General features: G+C 38.4%; 1 protein-coding gene across 4 annotated transcripts in view; it reads right to left on the bottom strand.

The window, feature by feature from the left end:
* Nucleotides 1-15,293, bottom strand: part of ARHGAP10 (Rho GTPase activating protein 10) — a 152,595-nt gene that overhangs the window by 58,507 nt on the left and 78,795 nt on the right. For 3 of the 4 annotated variants that reach the window (XM_074867495.1, XM_074867494.1, XM_074867497.1), the window contains 4 exons: nucleotides 14,518-14,583; nucleotides 6,932-7,006; nucleotides 1,730-1,817; nucleotides 349-407 (listed from right to left, as the gene is read on the bottom strand). In XM_074867495.1, coding sequence (XP_074723596.1) covers nucleotides 349-407; nucleotides 1,730-1,817; nucleotides 6,932-7,006; nucleotides 14,518-14,583 — 288 coding nt within the window. The remainder of the gene's footprint in view (nucleotides 1-348; nucleotides 408-1,729; nucleotides 1,818-6,931; nucleotides 7,007-14,517; nucleotides 14,584-15,293) is intronic. The other variant, XM_074867496.1, reaches the window with a different exon arrangement.

Here is a 15,293-nt window from a genome sequence, read left to right on the forward strand (position 1 = left end):
AATGGAAGAAAAAAAAAAAATCACAATCTAAGTAGATGTTTATCACTATATAATTAAGATAATAAGAATGAATGTTTACAATGTCTATACAAAAATTTTTCCATAAAAATAGAAATTGCGCTATGCCAAGTCTGTCGTAAGCTTGTCTGTCAATAGATACGTCGTATGTGACACATACTAGAACTGAACGCTGGTTAAAACCCACATGTTTTTAAAACATTTATTATTTCTTATTCCTATATTTTCACTGGGTTGAAGAATTTTTCTGAAATTGCAGTTGCAGCATGCTCCTAAGGCCACAACAGTACTATAAGAAAAGATTTCTATTTGAACTACAGTCATATTTACTGGCAGGAATGATGAATTCTCCATGCAACTCGTATGTCATCAGGGGCTCTGGAAGGCTTCTGTAAAACAAAGATGACATAATAAATTTAGCTATATTCTTTTCTATCTGTATTTAAGCAGGAAACTTTTTTAACATTCAGTAGTATAATCATTGCACTGGAAGCAGCCATTGTTACTGTGGCCCTGGAGTTCAATGATTTTCCGCACAAATGGAAGACCTTATATTAGCAGAAAAATAAGACTACATCCGTTCACCTTCCATGAGCTGAAGTGATGCCTCTAGTCTATCATAAGGCACCTTTCCAAATTACCACACCGAGACTGTTTCTCAGATGAAGATTGTACCCATATACTATGAAAATAATTCTTCATTAGTGTCTTTAAAGTACAAAGAATCATAAGTCAATGCCTTACTGGAAAAAAATAAAGGTCCTAAAATAGTTAAAGTTTTGCTGAACAGTAGCCATCCACAAATCAAAATTCTAAAGCATTTCAAATACAAAAATTGAAATTGAAAACTTTAGTCTTTAATGAAAAGTGTACTGAATAATGCAAACCAGAATTAAAACATCAAAGTTAAAACCTTCATTTATTAAGATGACTTCACTGAAGCTTCAGAAATATTGGAGTAAATACTCAGATGGGAAATACTTCATAATGTGCTTTTTTTTTTCTTTCCTACTTTTTTTTTTTAATTACTCTTTCCTACACTCCGTAAGAGAGACTTTTATCTTGGTAATAGTTCAACATTCTCTGATAGTGGTTGAGTAATACTTTATTTAATTAATACAGCAGATTAAAAATACTGCATTTGTGTTACACTACGAGAGATACACAAAATTTCTATGTTCTTAGGCAATTTAGTAAAATATCTTGATCAGGAATTAGCCAAGCCATTTGAACAGAGACACATCTAAAGTTCTTACTTTCAACACTCAAAATATTATTTCTATTGCACCTAGAACATCAGAGCAAGGGCCAGAAACAATAGCGGAAAATATTAAAAATTTCATCACCTTTTCCCTTTTCACTCTAACACATTAAAACACAAAAAAGCAAAAAACTCTTTTAACAATCTTAGCTGACTTTCAGTAATGACTCTCAGCAAGTTTATTAACAATTCAGGTTTCTGAATCATCAGTGAAATGCTTACATATCTAACGCAAAAATGTTTGGGGGCTTGTCTCTTATAAGCATGAGTATTAGTGTGGCTAAATTATTTTGCCATTCCCAAGACAAGTAACAAACACAGTATTTGCACAAAATCAACCTCTATTCCAAAATATAGGGAAAGTAAGTAATGTAGCTTAAGACACTGTATAGGAGAATTAGAAGACAGAATTCATAGTCTAAAAAATAAACAAATGAGACACGAGCTTACCGCAGATATTGCTTCATAGCACTAGTAATTGTCTTCACTTCCCAATCTACAGAGTTTTCCAGGTCAACTTCACTGCAGGTTTTTGCATCTAGAAAATAATCAAAAAGAGAAGAGGGACATGAAAAATGGGAATTCTAAATCAGTATGCCCTACATGAACAGCAACATGCTGAATCTGATCATTATGTATCTGTTCACATGAACATAGAAGTAATGTGTCTTTCTTATTGTTAGTTAATACTAAGACGACTTAATATCCAACCTCCTTATAAATATCATTTCCACATTTTGTTTTAAAAAGTATTTACTGCTGGTTTTTTTCTTTAATTAGAATTAAAAATCACTTTCATTTAAAAAGATCTCTATAGCAATTGATATTTTCACACCTTTAATTAAACAGAAAAATGTACACAGACACAGAAAGATGTACAAAAAAAGTTTAGAAGAAAGACCCACTAAGCAAAACTTCTGTTTTCCTCTTTTCTTTCATTATTAAAAATGCGAGTACACTGAGAAATCTTTTCAAGTTCTTTCCATAGTTTTGCTTGTAAACTGTTATTTTGGACTGCTCATGAAAACAGCCAAAGTGCAGTATGACCCTCCTTACTGTGTGAAAACCTTTAAGAGGTGCTTCAAAGGTAGAAAAAAGGACTCTCCTCTATCAGTAAGCTTTCTCTACAAGATGGCCTGAATGTTTACCTTACTTGATCAGTTTTAGCCAAGGGCAAAAAATACTTGCTTGCTTGACCATTTGTCAGGTTCACACAACTCCTGCCATCTTTTACCAGGTTAGTTGGTAGAGTCTTATAACAAGACAGATCAAATTGAATGGTCATATGTCTGAATGACCCATTAGGTGAAAGATTTGTTGACAGAACATAGAAAACAACAGAACACACTGGAATGTTTTGCAACCAAAAAAAAACCACTTTGGCCTCAAAACAGGAAGCAATAGCTAGCTGACACAAGAAGATGACACATAAATGGCCAAACTAGCCCCACGTATTTGGTAGCTTCAAGTGTTTCAGCTTCTGTTATTATTACTGCTACATGTTTCTGTCAGTCACTACAGTAAACTACAGCAGTAGCTGACACAGATTACGTGTTGACCAGTTCATACAATTCAGAATTCATTTGTTACTTTGCTTGTCAGACAATCGACAGACACATTTAAAAAATCAAATTAGGATCCTTGATTAAAGGTGCAGTCCTTTTACTGGGACTAAATAATTCTGTTCTAAAGGCTGTGCCAAGCAATTATTTCTGTAACTGAATATTCTCCCTCATTATATCAATTATTTAAATCTTATTTTAAAATACAAGTCAGATAACGTTTTCTACCAGATAACATTTTGTTACTAGCCAACCACCATCCAAAATACTCAAGATTGTCTCAGGACAAAGTTTCTTTCTTCTAGTATGCTAGCTGTGTTCAAATTCTCTTTTTTGAGAAGAAAACCTTTCTACTGAATAAATTAAATAAAAACTGCCCTCACATCAGAAACTAGTGAAATCTATGGGGATTTTGTTACTAAACCACTATGTAATATCCAGTTTTTAAGTAACTGCTTCATAACCATCAACCTCCTTTACATTCAAAGGATGCACTCAATTATGTGAAATTTGTTGATAAATTTGGGGAGGAAAATAACAAGCGTCTGAATTCCAAAGTCTCTTAAAATAAGAACCAGAAGGTATTGCTGAAATATTTCATTATCTCTTGAGGAAAAAAGAAAATAACAACAAAATTTGGCCCTGCTACCAACCCCTAACAATCCTAAGTTTGACTGTAGAAGCTATCAAGACTTACAGACATCTTTTTCACTTTCGGTTTGACAGTTGCCCTACATAGCTCTGTGCCCCACCAGCCTATATATTTGATTGATCCCACTCCATTTTTCCCTCTACTTCAGACATCCCAGGCCATTATATGAACTGGAACTGGGATTTCAAAAATGACTCTACTAATTTTCATGCTACTTGTTCACATAGCAGCCACCGTGCACCGAAAGGCAACTTTATGCATATAAAAATAACCATGCACATTTATGGAACAGCTTTTGACAGATCAGCTCTAAATTTTATGCAAATCTTTCTGACAATAGGGGAGCTAGAGTTTATAAACAGTCCAGTTCACTCAACTAGGTTAGGAGGAGACTCTCTGCTTTCATATGCAATATGCCCACTGTAGGAGTGTATGCATACTATCATTTACTGTATATACAATGATGAGGAATTCAGTGTAATTGTTTTGAAAGCTGCTGTTTTGAAAGGCAGAGGTACCCGAAAGTTTTCTTCTACAACGTGTCTGGCATTTTTCACACCAGGCAATATCAGAAATCAAAACCAAACTCATCAGTAGAAAGTCGGAGTCCTTAGCAGCCACTTCACCACGAGCAAGGGTCTGTATGACCCTGATTGATGTAGCAGTTTGTATGAAATCTATGTAGGCAGGTTGTATGAAATGAGACACATCAGATCTATAACATAGATCACAGATGAAACAGCAATTGGTCCCTGACGCATTTCAAGAACTAAGCCTCCTGACGGCTAACAACACACTCTGAATTGCTTATAACAGATTCCCATAACATTAGAAGTCCTAACTCTGTATGCCTTTTTACAATGAGATATCAGATTAATGTTTTCCCTTGAAATGTAACAAGTGTTTTCCTTACCAAATGCCTCACTTAAATATAGACAAGATTATTGCTGCAAAAATCACCATACCACAATGCTAGTTCAAGTAACTTCAAGGACTAAGTTAATTGCAAAATTAACTTTTTTTTTTAAAAAGGAGAATTGTATATTTAATTTGAGCCTCATTTTACAGAAGACTTAGTTTCACTAGATTTGTACATTAAAGATGAAAATCCGTGCATTTGTAGCATTAGAAAAGCATATATTGGTCTTCTATACTCTCCTGAGTCTCAATGCACTTTCCCAAATTTTAGAGAAAATATTCTGAAAAAGAGACAAAACTACATGCTACTGTGTCCCTGGTTACCATTTGGAAGACTCTTTTTGCACTTTGGGCCTTTCAGACTGTGAACCTCACAGTCAATGATAGGTAGCTTAAAATACTTTGAAATCTTATGAAACATTTTAAAATACAGAAAGTTAATATGAGGTTTTTATGATTCTGAAAAGATCTTTCATATAAAAGGCTATCTAAGAGTATACCCAGAGACAAAGGATTAAAGATTAATCAGTCATTTTAAATTCTCTGTACCACTGTATATCAAAAAGAAACCCTCTTTATTCTTCTCTGAGGACAGACAGATAAAGAGCACAGATAGGATCACTTTCAACAAATCACCAGAAAAAGAGCACCTGCTTGCACCCTAACTTTTTTCTGTTCAGTATTGTGCCTCATCTTGATACCACTGTACTCTTCCTGCTTCAAATAAATAAATGAATCTTGGGAATGACAAAAAATGTTTCTAATTTTAAAAAATAATTTAAAGCAGATGCTGGAATCCCCAGTAAACTCTTCCAGCTGCTACTGAACCACTGGCAACCTGAGTCTATTTAATTTGGATACCACTAATGGCAAAGAGGAAAATTTGCCTGCCAGACCTGCAAGCCCAAGCTAAGCCAGTAAGTACAAAACTGAAAAACATCTTATGCTATCATATGCATTTAACTGAGACTCTGAGAGATAACACGTCATCCTTCCTATGGTCAATGGCTAAAGATGGTTATTGATCACTGAAGCTAACTCCAACATAGATAAACAACCATGAGAATCTGTTATAGATCAGTCATTTTCATTAATCCCAGTTCATATTTCCAAAACGAGTCTTTTGCTACAATGCTTTAAAGATACAGTCAGGTTTATGTTCACTAATGGAGAACTTCAGGGTGCTGTTAATATTGATTAAAGTAAGACATCATAAATTAATATTTAGCAAGGTCATTATGACAGATTGATATGACATGCAGGTCCTCAAGCCTGATGTCTTATCATTTCTGAAGAGACAGCCTGTTTGAAAAAATAAAGGAAGGAAAAGAAAAAGTCTTACAGGTGGCACCGAACTGACAGCAGCATATAATATAAAAGCGCTTTGTCATTCACATAATGTCTGGGGTAATGAAATGAATTCACTTTCTGGCTTCCTCCAGTTTGCAGTGCCAAAGAACACTGTGTTATCAGCACAGATGGAGCATGCATGGTTCTGGAGAAGAGCCTGGTGCAAACTGCAAACAAGCTTCTTTGCATACCAATGAATCCCTGAGAATCAGACCTTTGCTGTCAAGTGACAGGTTTGGAAGCTCTGTAAAAATGAACTAATCCCAGTGGTCTTGTCTGACTGCATGTACTGTCAGTGCTCAGGACAAGAAATTTGGAAACACGGCACATCTTGCAGTCATGGCTACTCCTTTCGTGAGAGATATCAGGCAGAAAAGGGACTTCATCCAGGTGCAAATACCTCTTCCCCCCCCCCCCCTAGGGACAGCAGAGTGGCAAGAGAACTAGAGTCACTGGGATTAAAGATGCATCAAAATTCCCAGAAAGAAAAGGGGAAAAAAGTTTCTGAGAAAAATTTTATGAATCAAAAAATCTTAAGAGCTATACATGGCTAACTAGGTACAAGAGAGTCTAAGACATTACCCACATATAAGAGCTATACTACTAAGTTTATAAAAACAAATCTTTTCTCCATCTGTCTCCCACCTTGGCACATAGTTATTATTAATACGTATATCATACTCCTCCTCTTAAAGCAAAGAGCTCTTTGCCAGTAGGCTTAAACTAAATGTCTTATTTTGCCGTGATTAACTACAAGACACACATGGGTGTGTACACCTGTACATCTTAGACAAGGGAGAAGAAAGGTGGAAACTTCAAACAATGAAGCAATAAGCTTCAAGCTTTCTTGAATTTGGTATTTTGAATCTTCTGATCAGACCCTTCAATTTAGTCTGCTTTAATCCCACTTACATCAACCTTGCACAGAGCCCATGAGTTGCTCCTACATGTCCCATAGCAGTTCTCTTAGTTTATTCCTACCAACTAATCTTGGTCTTGCTAAACCAGGGGAACTCACAATGATGTGGGGATTATTTGCATGGACTAAGGCAAACTAGATTTGGCCCATATAAAGAACAACTCCAGGCAGATGCTTTCAAAACTAAAATATTGACAGTAAAACAACATGAAACAAAATATTGAAAAAATGATTGTAAAATAGAGGCATACCCATCAACAAACTCAGAAGTCTCTGGACCTTTGAACTCACCCCCACAACTCTGTACAATCCTTGGTCATTTATACCTATTATGCAGAGGGAAAAAAAAAAAGGCAGAAGATCAACCACAGTCAAATTAAGCATTAAAACTTTTCCCCAGGCAACAAATTCTCCTCAAAGACAGACAAGACTACATAGTCTTAACATAGTTGTGAGAAGAACATTATAAATACAGTATTGCAAGAATCCTTTTCTTCGGTGTTTTTAAGATAAATTCATGTTATGTTTTGATAAAGTTTTCATGTACCTCAATTCCACTTCAGAAACTGGGAGCAGAAGCAAACAGGGACAAATCTTTACTTGGAAATAAAAAAAAAAAAAAAATGCTGGCTGTTTTCAGATTTTTTAAATGACATTTTGGATACATCAGCATCCACATTCTAATAACGCAAGAACTGAACCAACAAATGCTAAATTAAGATTTCTTTAATAAATGTAATTTTGCTTTTTTCCAAATATGTGGCTCACAAAAAGAGTTTGGATAAAATAAAGAAAAACTTGAGCCTATTCCCAGTCCTCAAAACCAACGCTTTTTCAAGTTTGTAAATGCGTTTCATTTAAGATACGAGGCCTCATTCCAACCCACTGTGGTCCACATACTAGTTACGTCCAGAGGCACCACCACAGGTTACTGAAATCGGTACTTCTGGTTTTGCTTGGGACAAATAGAGTAACCAGAACTGGCATAATATTTTCAGTCCCTTACTCTCATTTCATGTGGACACTGGACTACTTGCCTGTCATTCCTCTGTGCCCTTCCATCCTCTCACATACACATTCACTTCTCTACCCCTTTTCTTCCCCTGTTTTTGCCTTCCTTTACCACACCCACTTTTATCCCCAGGGAAGTAAAACTATGAATATAAATTGAAGGAGAAAGGGAGGAAGAGAAGGGGCAGGAAAGAAATGGCAAAATAAGGGATGTCTTTATCTGCTGCATTGTTTCAGAGCCCATATAGTGAGAGGTAAACTATAACAGTTCTGAAGCTGACACAGATGTTTGAGAGGCCACATAAAAAGCAGCCATCTACAAACACCACCACACTCTACCTCTATATTCACATTGGCCTGGAAGAGTAGAAATACCACAAAATACCTGTGTTTCTACTCCAAGGAAATCTTTTCAAATAACAGATTATGTGGTATTCTTATTCAAAATATTCTTCAACAAAGGAAGACTTGTGGAGAATTCCCAGTTTCAATACCAAACCGTTCCAACCCAGAGAAGGAAAATTAAAACCAGTCATATGAGAGAAAGTTTCTTCCCAAATAAATATTAGATGAAGTATGTAAAAATCATTAGCCTTTTAATGAATTACTGTCAGACACAAGCATAATATGCAGCAATAACTCTCAATACAGTGAAGAGAATTTTGCATTTTCTGCTTCCTCTTCCTGTGTAGCCTTGCTACATCTTTTCCTTCTTCTCTCACCCCCTCCTCTTCCTCACACAGTCTGCAGCCTCCTCAGCCATTCCAGCCCTTTGAGAGCCTGCTGAACGCCTCCCTGCTAACACTGCTCCATCCCCTGTCCCAGCGGGGAGCTGACAGGCTATGTCAGCAGCTGCTACTTCTCTCAGTTGCTCCACCTGAGCAAAATTGGCCCTTTTCTTTCCCCAGGATGCGGGCAGCACTGTCATGATGCTGAGTCTTAAGCTAGATGTCATGTTCAGAGCTGGCTCAAATTAACAGAATAATCCAGATCTCCAGCATTTCATCTGTGGTCAAAAAACACCACTCTAGAGTACGCTCGCAGTTTAGCTGTATGCAAAAGAACGAACCGCAAAAAGCAACTATGTGGCCACAATACTACTATTCTCAAAATATGAAGTTATCAACCCAACCAAGTTCTCCAACGATCCCCAGAACAACAGTGTGATAGCATGCTATACACCACTTAAAGACTGCCAACACTAAAAAAAAGTTAAAAAAGCAAGCATAGTCCTTGATTCACTCCAAACAAGGATGCACTAGGAATCTGTCCTGAGAGCAGCAAGTATTTTTTACTTCAAATTTCTCAGAGGTGTCCAGGAAAATTCTGGTACAAAAGTAACACCAAGCTTTTTAATGCTCTGCCAAAATGCATCACACTTTTTTTATACAATGTCCTCCACTACTTTTAGTACCACAGAACAAGCCTTCTGCATCGTATGCAAGAAGCCAAAAAGCTGAAGAAATACTGTCACAGTCATACATCTCAGCTTTTGCTTATCTCAGAAGTTGTTTCATGACTTCCTGTGCTTCTAGCATCAAAACTAGGGGGAACCAAACTGTGCCGACCCCAAACATACATTTACGGGTAAGGTCAAACCACAGAAACTACTGCTCAATATTAAAACAGACAAAATACGCAAAAGTCTCTAAAATTATAGCAGTATTGAAACTAAGACAATCCTCCAAAAATAATCATGAGTCTGTGATAGTAATTATCAGATAATTGATCCGTTTCAAATTCATCAACCTGAAAAAAGCACAGCTAATTGCTAGCAGACATCAAGAAGTGCAAAGAGGAATTAATATTTCAACACAGTTTTAAATGATACCTTTAAACATACCTTTAAATGATGTTTTATTTAAAATATACAAGCCTGGTTTGAAACAGTACTATTTCTGATTTAATCTGCACATTTCAGATCTTCAGCACATCCAAGACTGATAATGCTTGGCATTTACAGAACACAATTGACAAGATGACTCATTGCAAGGAATAGCTTACCACTGACTAAAATGTTGAAGGGTTCAGACACTGTGTCTGCCGGCTCAACCAGTCACTATTGGCAACTTGAGCGGTAAAGCCCCGCAGCATAATTTCCTTCATACTTCCATTATGTCAAGATGTTTGGCTGTCTGATACTGGAATTTGGCACAGGTACACAATTTGTGAAACATGCTTAGAAAAATAAGGTATTGTAAGTAAAATAGTAATTTATACTATTGTAAGCAAGGCATGTAGGGAAGTTTACTTTGTGGCTGACATTGTACATGTGGCTGACACAGACTAGTAATACAGTTGCAAACACAACTTTTGATATCAAACTTCATAGTACAGAAACAACCATGCAAGTGACATTCTAAATTCAAGATAATGCCAGATTTCTTTTTGTTACGTGAAAAGGTTTTCTACTTCCTCCTCACCATCTTATTTCTTTCTCATGAGCAGACAGGCCGGCCAGACAGCTCAATGCTGCCATCTCTCTCTGCAGCTCAGATTAGCAGCTCCGGCAGTTCTAAAACCTCAACAAACACTTCTCTGGCAAACACTTACCTACCACATCCTCACAGAAGGTACAACCAAGTACTTGCACACAAAAACACGCACAGAGTCTTTACTAGCGGAGCAAACAGCTCTTTGATGTTGCTATAAACTTTTACCCCGCTGTATTATTCTCAGTACAAGAATTATAAATAAAATACTCCAAACGGAATCCCAAAATGTTCTCTCAGAGACAAAACATGGGTGCACATCCAAGCAGCATCATGCTCAGTACGTGAGAGACAGGCTGCATATCTCGATGTCTCAGCGTCTCCTACCAGGTAAAGCACAGCCAATGTCTTATAAAGCAACACTGAATCAGAAGCTTACATGCATTTTAACCAAGACACTGTCTTTGATTCTTCTATTCATTCAGAGCAGATAATTTCCTCCCTGGCTTTATAAAAGGGAACGTAACTGAGAAAAAATTATCCAGCCATTGACAAGTTTATGTTCAATATCTCTGTTATGCTCTTCTCTCTCTGAATACCAGACTTTTTCTGCTATGACATGACAAGACTATTCTCAGTTTCCACCCACACTAGACTGTCCTCTCTTTCCACCCACGCCAACCTCACACCCATTATGATTAAAAGAGATAAAAACATGGCACACAAGCACAGTCTCTGAAGAGGCATCTGTCCTGTTTTCTTCTGCCGAACATAACTTGCCTTGATGTGTTATCATTAAAGTAAAATAATCAAGTAAAAATTGTTTTAAGAACAAGAATAGGAATAAAATCTGCAGCCTGAAAGATGGGTTTTCTTCATCATACAACTATTTGGCCAAACCCCTCTGAGGCAAACAACTGAATGTTCTCCTGGCCCTCCATTTGTTTAGCTTGGCAGGTAGCAGCAGGTGGTCCTGCAGGTTCTGCAGAAAATAGAAACTGATCCTTTAGGAATGCTTTAGTTAGTCTCAGGGATGAAGTTGGGATTTTGTTTGTTAGGCTTGCTTTTTTTTTTTTTTTTAAATGCAGTTGATGTTAAGTTCAGTATTGATAAACAGAAAATCATCAACAACTGCCTGAAATGCAATGGATGAATCAAGTTCATTGAAACAGAGCTAGGTGGACTGCTGAGTTCCTGGAAGGTAGTACCTCACCTAAACCCAATTCTTGAAACCCTGGGAAAATAAATATTTATTGAATACCGATTTTTTTTTTCCTTAAGTACTCCCCGAAACAAAATTAATAGATAAAAGTCATTTTCATTGGTAGTAATTACCACAAAGCACTCTATTGAGTGCAGGTCTTACAAAGGCTGTGTACAAGGGATAGCAAAGCTGCAAGGTCTCCAAAGAGAGGAAATACTGTAGCTAACTTTGGTAACTCTCCTTCTCCTCCAAGTATGCTTCAGGGCAGATCCCACTACAGGGTCATGTGCTTCTAATCTATGCAAGTTTATCATTCATCTTGAACAGTATTAGTTGGGGTTACACATATTTTGCACCTTCTTACATGCCCCTAAACCAAGGCATAAAGGACAGAGTGGGCTTGAACCACCACTCACTTTAACCCACAGCCATGAGAAGGAACACATTATCTAACCCATTTCTTCAAATATCCACTTCAGGAAAAACTGTGAACACTTTTTCCACTGTTATGTTCTTGTTTCACTTTCCCTGCAGGGTGTCAAAGAAAGAAAGAAAAAAAAAAAGACTACTTGAAGAAAACTCTTTAATGCACCTACAGATAACAAACCAAAATATAACATACTCCACACTGCTTAGAGTAAGCATGATTGATAAGGTATTGTAAGGTAATCAGTCAGTCTTCTGTAGACCAAAACCAGCCTTTCATTACATGACCACATACTACCCTTTTCATAAAATCTGCCTCATCCAGTGCAAACAGAGGATCCATTCGATATCGAAGTAGGGTTTTGCAGTGAAGGCAACTTATCTGTAGGATGCCAGCTTTATCTGCAGTGTTTCCCAGCTGAAATATTCAGATTGTAAATGCCAGTAACTTGAAATTTTTGAAGTGATGAGACAGGCAAACCTTATGACGAAAATTTTCAAAAGAACAGAATGAACAAAAATAACACCAGATAGAATATGGTATAATCTGGAATAACATCTTTAATGCATCAGACAGGACTGATGAAGAAGTCCAAGAGGAAAACAATTTCAGATACTTCTTGCTGTTTCAAGGCTAAATTCTCAGGATCACAAAGGCTGCTCAGTCTTACTAATAATATTGTATAGTAAGTGCATACATGGATGTGCTGGGTTTGTGTGTGTGTGGTAGAGTTTTTGGTAGCAGGGAAGGGGGCTACAGTGGTGGCTGCCTGCAAGAAGCTTCTCAAAGCTCCCCTGGCTCCAAGTCGGACCCAACTCTGGCCAAGGATGAGCCAAATTAGTGATGGTGGCTGCACCTCTGCCATAATGTATTTAAGAAGGGGAACCTGGGAGGAAGAGTGGGAGTGGTGAGGAGAAGTTGTGAGGAAGACACCTCTGTGAACAGAGGAGGAGGGGGAGGTACGTTGGAGCAGAGACACCCCCTCCCCGCAGCTGGGGAGAGGGCAGGGCCAACCCCTGCACCCATGGAAGTCACCAGGGGAGCAGATGTCACCTGCAGCCCGTGGAGGATCCCACGACAGCACCTGGAGAAGGCCGGGACTCTGAGGGAAGAAGCCCCCACTGTTGTAGTTCAGCACTGGGAGGACTGGAACACACGGGAGTGACCCACACCTGAGCAGCCTGGGAAGAGCTACAGCCTGTGGGAGGGACTCAAGTCAGGGAAAGTTCATTGAGGACTGTGTCCTGTGAGAGGGGAATCACACTAGAGCAGGGGAAGAATGTGAGGAGTCCTCCTCCTGAGGGGGAAGAAGCAGCGAGACTGACTGTACCCTCCCATCCCCTGACCCCCTGTGCCACTGAGAGAGAGGAATTAGAGAAATCAGGAGCAGAGCTGAGCCCAGAAGAAGGGAGGGGTGGGGGAAGGTGCTTTTAAGATGTGGTAATGCTTCTCACTGCCCTACTCTGTTAAGTGGTGGTGGTGTTAGTATCTGAATTAAACTGATGTTCTTCCCCTAGAGAGTCTGTCTTTTGCCCATGACCATAATGGGTGGGTCATCCCTCTCTGTCCTTATCTCGATTCCTGAGCCTTTTGTTGCATGTTTTCCTTTCCAGTCCTGAGGGGGAAGACATGAGTGAGGGGCTGTGTGGTGCTCAATTGCCCTCTGGGCTCAAACCATGACAATGGAAGACACTGCTTTTAAGACCCTGCATTGACAGAAGTGTGATCAACCCATTCTTCTGTTCAGCTATCTTATTTAAGCTAGACTGTCATACAAAGACAGACATAAATATTCTGCCCTGCACAATGCCAAACCTCTAGAAAAAAAGATACGATTTCTGAAAAATCATAAATCTCCCCTTTGAAAGCAGGAAGGTCGGTCAACAGTTTAGGAGAAAAACAAAATTTACAGAGAAATTTCAACATCTCTTTTAGCAAACTAAGAAATACACCGTAACCAATTACCTATTTTCATCTCTTCACCTCTCTCTTAAAAAAACACAACCAAACAAGCAGGTTCTCCACACAATACCATATACAATGCAGTGAGCCTCAGAGTGGCTGGTAACCTCACATTTCAGCATGTCCATACACAGAATGCTGTCTCCTCATACAGCAGGAATATCAAAAGTTAGTATTATCCAGTGCTCAAGTTACACAGGGTCTGTGTCATAGAGCCCCTCCACAACCATCATCCCAACTACTACCTCCTGAATATTGTCTCCATACTGACCTTTCTCTTCTGTCTCCAATTCTGGAGGTACAACAATGAGTACATGCAACAGTAAGCCTGACAGCATCCTTGTCTCTGGTGTGAGACTAACTCCACTTCAATACTTTTTGTTATTTTGTCTGCTCAGCTCCCATTCTTCTGTCTTAAATGACTAAACAGAAAACCTCCATTCAAAGTCCACAAATGGAATACAAAAATTAATTAGCCTGTTCCAACACCAAAGCTAAAGTACAGGAATTGTCTACAAGATACGTGTTTTTTTCTCAGCTGTTACCCACAAACGTTGGTTTTGTTTGTCAAGAGAGGTGCTATTACCCCCTTCTGAGCACTTCTTAAAACACATTTCTTGAGGGAAAGCCATACAAAAAAGGCCAGGACTGGACAGAAGGAAGCTCCTGCCCTGGTCAGTGTAATCAGTGTAATATCTACCATGTTAAGTCTTCCCCAGAGATCTGCAGGAGACTAGAACACATGGGCCTTCTTTGAAGAGCAGACCAGCTGCTTCACAAACAGGCCAGGTTGATCCTTACCTCGTGTTTCAACAGCACTGATGCACTTTTTGATGACGGCGAACCCTATCTTATCCAACTGTGCACCTACAAGGAGAAAAAAGTTTCAAAAGTTTTAAAGCACCATTACAATTATGTCTTTCACTGAAAAATAAGGCTGGACTTAACCACATAGCTAGTACTTTTCAGGCAAGACTGTAAATATTCTGGAACAGGAATACTTCATCACTTTTTCTAGAGAAATTCCCGTTTTCTCCTTCACAACCCCGCCTAGACCAAGTAAAGGCTTATTCTGGTGGTAGTGGCTTCACTGAATCTGTTCACAGCAGCAGCCTTTGAAGAATGGGATCTCTGATTAGGTACATATGTTGGCAGATGCAAAATGGAATTTAACAGTACTTACTGCAACATCGACAACATCTGAGCGAGTTAACCAAATGGGACAAGGAAGTGCTTATGATGAAAAAACATAATCATCAACAGCAGGGCTTTTACTGAGTCCTACCCTAAGCCAAAGAAATTCCCACACTAAAGATACAGGACACATGTATATCATTTCACAGCAGTTAATGATCTGACTACATAAAAGCAGATGTATTAACAGGACAACAGCTGAGATCCAGTGCTCCTTTGTTGTTCCTGTCTGATTATTTTCTTCACATCAAAACTTCATTTAAAAGCTTATATTGCAAAACTGGCTTTCCCCCAAAACATCTGGCCTTCTTGCTCCTGGGGACCTGGTCTTGCACCACGAAAATAAAAATCTGTGGAAAAATTTCTATTATTAACACCAGGAT

Source organism: Strix uralensis, chromosome 4 (assembly GCF_047716275.1).
Source record: "Strix uralensis isolate ZFMK-TIS-50842 chromosome 4, bStrUra1, whole genome shotgun sequence".
Lineage (NCBI taxonomy): Eukaryota > Metazoa > Chordata > Aves > Strigiformes > Strigidae > Strix > Strix uralensis.